This window comes from Apis dorsata, unplaced genomic scaffold (assembly GCF_000469605.1).
Source record: "Apis dorsata unplaced genomic scaffold, Apis dorsata 1.3 scaffold_1042, whole genome shotgun sequence".
Classification (NCBI taxonomy): Eukaryota; Metazoa; Arthropoda; class Insecta; order Hymenoptera; family Apidae; genus Apis; species Apis dorsata.
Genome location: NW_006264140.1, coordinates 7937 through 15130, shown reverse-complemented (window position 1 = coordinate 15130; position 7194 = coordinate 7937). Strand labels below are relative to the sequence as shown.

Genomic DNA, 7194 nt, shown 5'->3' with positions numbered 1-7194 from the left:
AAAAATTTATAAAATATTTAAGGAAAAAAAGTCACTTCGTATAGAAATTTTTTAATACTTTAAATATGCCGTAAATATTATTTTAAAATTTTTGTTATTATTTTAAAGGACATTAAATTTAAAAATTTGAAAAAGAATAATTTTTTTTTTTAAAATAATCATAGTACAATATATTAATTATTATTTTGTACTATTAAATGAATATATATTATAATCGATTCAAAGTTAGTCGATCTAAAGTAAATTATAGATAAAAATTTGATAATATGCATAGTAATATTTTTTCTGATTTTTAAAAATATTTTTAAAAAAATTATAAATAATTGCAAAATATAATTGTATTATTAAACAAAAATTTATTTCTAATTTTTATATTAATTCTTTTAAAACCATTAGACCATTATATCAATTCTTAAATTCTAACCTCAAAAAAAATCATGAATGCATTCTATAGTATAATTAAATATATTTATTATACTATAAATATATTTTTTCAAACTGATTATGTCTTTCTGAATTAATCAAATAAAGCTTCAAAGAAGGAAATAATAAAGTTAAATAATCTAAATTAGGAAAAATTACTAAATTATAGAATTACGAATATTACGAATATTAATGAATATTTGATTCTTTTTTTAATTTTTATTATTATTATTAGTATGTAATATAACAATAATATTAATAATAATTATTATAATGTAAGTGTAATGTAATTATATAATTATCCTACAAAATATAATTTATTAAAAATGATAATTGATTCTAAATAATACGAACTATTTTTATCTTAAATCGATTTATTTATATGATTATATTATAAGATTACATAAATTTGTAATAAATTAATTTTTTATCATTTATTTATGAGCTAAAAAATTTTAAAACTAAAGTTTCTAATACTAAAAAATTACAAAATTAAAAACTGCTTGGCTTTCATAATTTTAGAAATCAAAATAAGAGTTTAGTACCATCTTAATAAATTTTTTAACTATATAAAAATAATGGAAATATATTTAGAAATATATATAAAAATTTTGTTTATTTAATTTAAAAAAATAAAATTATTTAATAAAACCATAGAATATAATTAAAAATAATATTTTCTTGTTATTTAAAATTACTAAATTTTTACTAAATTTTTTTAGTTAGATACTATATATTTTATATTTTACTTTATTTTTATGCTCATATATAATATGTGTAAAATATGTAAAATCTCTATTAAATATCTATTAAATATTTATTAAATATTTTAAAACTAAATTATGAATTCAAATATTATATTTAAAAAATTTAATTGCAAATAAAAAAAAATTTTATAATTTATATCATTTTTCTGTCTTTATTCTATTTATGATTTTATTTTAATAATAAATTAAATAATAAACTTATTTAATGATTTTCTTTTCGAAATATTGCAGATCATTGATAATCTATATGGTACTTGAAATATCAATTAATTAATTAATTTATAATATATTGTAAGTTTCTTTATGCAAAATATTAGAGGGCGCCAATGATACAATGAACGTCATGTTACTAAGATGTAGAAAAGCGGTAGTACTTTATTTAATCGAACAATTTTGTTGAAGAACAAAGTGTTTACAGAATTTTGACATTTCTACTTATAAATAGAAATGTCATTCTGTGAGATTTTTCTTATATTATCATAAAAAATACTAATATTAAAATTTACCTATTTATAAGAATTGGTAACCAGAATTGTGAAAAGGTAACCAATCTCAATTATATTAGCGATTTTTTTACTGATTATGTTAATTTATAAAATTATGTATTCCAAATGAAATTTATATGTATATATATATGAATATAAATATTCATTTCAAATTTTTATTTTATACATAAATTATATTATTTTTTTTTCTATTTATTATAATTCCATATTTTTAGGATGATATATAAAATATAAAATATATTATATAGAACATTCTATTCTTTTAAGTAAATCAAGATTTATAACAGTGAAAATAATTAAAATGACTGAAAAAACACCTTTACGTTATACCAGTATAAAAGATCTATTGCAAATAGCCAGAATTAATTACAAAGGGAAAAGACCATCTGATATTTATAAAAGGCTTCCTGATATGTTTAATCTGGCTGAGAATGCCAAAATACGAGGAGATGAGGAGAATCAATACATCATGTTAAGGAGATGGTTGAATTGTATTGATTGGTTGAAAACCACACAAGAATATAAAGATGACAAAACATTCTCCTTAACAAATATGCATGTGAATCAGGTGGGGAGTGGCGTATGTTTTATTAAACTTATCATTCACAAATAAAGGTATTCCAAATGTAAAATTTTGAGGTGCTATGTTAATATTAATTATTGGATAATTTATATATACAAATAAAACATTATAATATTTCTTTTAGATCAATGAAGTAAAAAAAATACTTGGAGATTTAAATCGAAAATTAGATGCACGGTACAAAGTGCAATTAAAAGAAAAGATGTTAGAAAAAAATAATATTGCAGATAAAATGGATATAGATAATGAAAGTGGAACAGAAACCTATATGACTCCTATTGATGGTCCAATAAAATTACCTGAAACACCAACCAGAGATCCATTGGTCAGTGATAATGAAGAAATTATAAACTGTGATCAGTTATTCCAATTAATGCATAAAGTAGATGGTAGATATTTAATTATTGATATAAGACCTAAATTGCAATTTGAAACTTCAAGAATATTATCTGACAAATCTGTTAACATTCCTGATAACAAAATAAAACCTGGGTAAGTATATATAATAATAAAAATATCAAAAACAATTTCTTAAAATATTTAATTTTTTTTATTTAATTTTAGTGCATTAACATCGCATTTTGAAGAATATCTTCATAAAGATAAAAAAGCATTAGATTTATTTAGGCATAGAGGAGCACAATATGTCGATGTTATAATTCTAATTGATTGGGATACATCAAGTAAAACATTAACATCTGAAAATTCCTTAAATATATTAAGAAAAATTTTAGAAGATTGGGATCCTGGTATAAAATATAAAAGAATTGCTATTCTAGATGGTGGTTATGCAGAATGGATAACTCGTTATCCAGCATTTACAACAAATCCTAATATTGTAGAACCTACTTTAGATAATGTCCCAGATGAAATATTAGATAATATAGAATACCCTGAATTGATACATTTTGATGAAGAAGAAAATATTATTAAGTCACATGAAACTAAATCAATTAAATTAAAACCAATAAGTAATAATGAAATTACATCAAAAGTTAGCATTACAAATGATAAAATGTGGTACAAACATATGGAAACGGAAATAAGTAATAAGATTTCAACGCGCTCTAAGAATTTTATCGATAATTCTATTGAAATAGGAAATGTTCCTAAGGACAATACAAAATTACGACAGTACGATAATTCATTGAAATTTCAACACAAAAGAAATTCAATGAATATCATGAAAAAAAATGTTATATCTGCAAAACCAATAGTAGATAGAAGTAATAAACCAGTTGCTTTGGACACGTCTACGTCCGAATCGAAATCAGTTTTGAAATTAATGAAACAATTAAATGAATTAGCAAAGAGTAAACAAGAATTGGAACAAGAAATTTTAGAACAAGAACGCACTTTGTACATGCAACATGGTATGAAATATAAAAGTTCAAATGAAGAAGAATACATTCATAGTAATGTAAAATCTTTATGTTTAAAATTGGAAGAAAAGGTAATAAACAAATTAATTAATAAAAATAATATTAAATCATTATTATTTAATTAATAATTGCTTTTTACAGCAAAAAGAATATAAAAAAATTGAAGATGAACTTACTAAATATTATACAAAGATAGAATCAATTAAATTTAATCCTGCAGAAGAAAACGAAAAAGGAAATCTCGAATTTACTCTCGCTTTACTAAAACGTCGAATGAAAGATACTTCTGCAGATCGAAAAAAATTACGAGAGTGAGTATAAAAATATCATGTTAATTATTGCATTACAAATATATTATATATTTTTTATTAATAGAATATCTATGAAAAATAATTATAAAGAATTGTCGATAAAAGAAAATGAAACTAACATTCATAAGGAACCTCTAAAATCAGATAATTCTTCAGTGGGAAGCAATTTAGAGCGTTCATATTCTAGTCCAAATTTGTTACAGGTAAATTTTTTAATTAACCATTTGCATTGAAATAATATATCTTCCATGTTCACAGTTATTTATTTGTAAACAATATATTACATGTTTATAGTGATCATTATTTGTCCCAGATAAAATATACATAATATTATATTTATATTTGTGAATCAGTATCAATGCAAATAATTAAAAGAATAACAACTTAAAAAATAGATAAATAATTTTTTTTTTTCTTTTTTTCTTTTATAAAATGTTCAGTTGACAGATCGTAAAGCACCACAAATAGATAGAAGTTCAAAGCCACAAGTCTCGTCGTACAATCAAAATGGAACTTATGGTGATAATAAAGTATCTCATTTAAGTTGGGCAAATCGTGAAGAAAGAATGACACCTGTTCATGGAAGTGTAGTAAGTATTTATAGTATTCAAAAATTAAAAACAAAAAGAAGAAATTAAAATTTAATTTTAAAAAAAGTTCAAAGAATCAATTCTCATTCTTATCATTTAAATTTTCATCAATAATTACTGATAGTCACATGTTTACACGTTTCCACGTGAATGAATTAAAATAAACTAAAATGAATTAGAATATTAGATACGTATAAATTTACTAAATATAATTAAACCCTATTTTAAATGAAATATATATATGTATCTAATATATAAAATATAAATAAATATTAAAATAGTCAGAATATAATTTAAAATTCTACAATAGAATCACGTGATTTTTCGATTTTGTATGAAAAATAAACACGTGAATATAAAATAGAAATATTTTCTATGGCTTCTCAATCCAATTTATACTTGTTCAAAGTAACGCGTCATAGTATTTGTCAGTATTTGTTTGATTATCGTCATTAAATACTTTATGGTAACATTCATTTCTATAACTAATCAAAAGTTACAATAAATATAAATACAATAATATAATAATAAAATATTATAACATTGAATTTATAAATATATTAATTAATAAGATTGTGCTCATTGTGTTAATATAGAATGATCAATTACAATTTATTTTTCATTTTCATTTTAAAACATTTGGAAGAGTATAGTTGTAATCAAATAAAGTGTAAATGAAAAATGGTAAATTTGTCTAGAAAATTTATATCGAATTTTAATGTTTATTATTTTAAAAAGGTAATTGATAATTTTCGAATATAATGACACGATAATAATAAAGGAAAATATAATTCTTGATTTTTGTTACATAAAAAATCATTAAATAATTTTTTATTAAAAGAATCAATGAAATTGTTAATAAAACGTGAAATATTTGATACAATATATTTTGTATTACCGTGTTATAGCATCCAGGTATTACAGGATTGAAAAATTTAGGCAATTCATGTTATATGAATAGTATTATACAGTGCTTAAGTAATACCACGCATTTAGCTAAATATTTCATGGATAATTTATATGCTGATGACTTAAATATAAATAATGATAATAATACGCAAGGCCAAGTTGTAGAAGAAGTAGCTCAAGTGATTAAAGCACTTTGGAGAGGTCAATACAAGAGCATATCACCACACGATCTTAAGGTTTGATATTTTTTTACTTTTTATAAAAAGATTTACAAAAGATATAAATAATATTTTTATAAGTAAAAAAAGAAATTAAAAAGATTTTTTATTTCTAAAATGTTAATAAATATAATGTTTATTCATTTTTTTTAATTATATTTTTAATTATACTTTTAGATTCATATATATGTATATATATGTACTAAATATGATTTATAATTATTAGATCGCTGTGGGACAATATAAATTACAATTTGAAAGTTATGAGCAACAGGATTCTCATGAATTTCTCACTTTTCTTCTAGATTGGATGCATAATGATTTAAAGAAGGTAATATTCTATTTTGTTACAATTAAATTTCGAAAAAAATTTAATCTAATTTAAATTTTGTAACTTTATTTTTATATTCATAGAATTGTAAAGTGCCTCTGGAAATGACAATAGCCGAAAAGGCCTGGGATAAGGCAATGGGATCACAAAGATCCATAATATCTGACTTATTTTTCGGGCAATTAAGATCCACTATTACATGCAGCTTTTGCAAGCAAAGTAGTACGACATATGAGACTTTTAATAGTTTAACAATGTCATTACTTCACTCCAATCGATGTACATTAAATGTAAATTCGATTTTCAATTTTTTCTTCTAAAGTTTCAAGCAAAAAGTAATTTTTTCTGTACATGTTTACTAGAAATTTTTTTCATAGGATTGCATCTTAAAATTTGTAAGCGGACAAAAAGTGGTAGGATGGAAATGCCCGAAATGTCAAACAGTTCGAGAAGCTACAAAAAAATTCGACTTTGTTAAATTAGCGCCTATCATAGTCATACATTTAAACCGTTTCGCTGAAAGTGGTGGATGGCTCGAGAAACGAAATACCGCTGTTGATTTTCCTCTAACGGATTTCAATCTAAAACCATATTTAGTGACAGATAATAATAGTACTACAATTTCAAATATTCGCAGTTATAGTTATAGTTATAGTTTATATGCAATGTCTAATCATTATGGAACTATGGAAGGTGGTCATTACACGGCCTTCTGTAAAAACGCCGCTCAGAATAAGTAAGTAAATTATTTTTCTATCTTTTTATTCATATATTCTCTATAGAGTTCTAAGATAATGAATAAAAGAACATAATAATTATTTGAAATGATGTAAATATATGATTTATCAAATCTTGATTAAGTATGTGATTTTTTTCAGATGGTATAAATATGACGATCAAACAGTTACAGAAGTTTCGGTAAATCAAGTAAGGTCTCAAAATACCAGTGCCTATCTATTATTTTATACATCTTTTTCGAGCAATATTATTTAGTATTAACACAAAGAATTAAATGGCTAATTTATTACTTAAACAATCGTGAATGTTTTATGACGATGTAGATAATTGAATATTTTTTGTATGTACATGTATGAATATTAATTATGTGAACGTACACATAACANNTTATGTCAGCTTTAAGGATTTAATTAGCTAGGATATACATATATGTGTA

General features: G+C 22.1%; 1 protein-coding gene across 4 annotated transcripts; it reads left to right on the top strand.

The window, feature by feature from the left end:
- The first annotated feature begins 1508 nt into the window (after positions 1-1508).
- LOC102674054 (ubiquitin carboxyl-terminal hydrolase 8-like) lies at positions 1509-7143 on the top strand. Of its 4 annotated transcripts, none has more exons than XM_006624343.2 (12): positions 1509-1732; positions 1964-2264; positions 2404-2771; positions 2844-3732; positions 3803-3972; positions 4037-4175; positions 4413-4562; positions 5471-5707; positions 5916-6020; positions 6104-6310; positions 6398-6756; positions 6899-7143. In XM_006624343.2, the coding sequence occupies exons 2-12, from the start codon at positions 1998-2000 to the stop codon at positions 7011-7013; spliced, it is 3006 nt and encodes a 1001-aa protein (XP_006624406.1). In that variant the 5' UTR covers positions 1509-1732; positions 1964-1997; the 3' UTR covers positions 7014-7143. The 4 variants fall into 4 exon arrangements, with proteins under 4 accessions (XP_006624406.1, XP_031370376.1, XP_006624407.1 ...); XM_031514516.1 differs by having other exon boundaries at positions 1518-1732; positions 1912-2264; XM_006624344.2 differs by having other exon boundaries at positions 1519-1732; positions 1964-2311.
- The last annotated feature ends 51 nt before the right edge of the window (positions 7144-7194 follow it).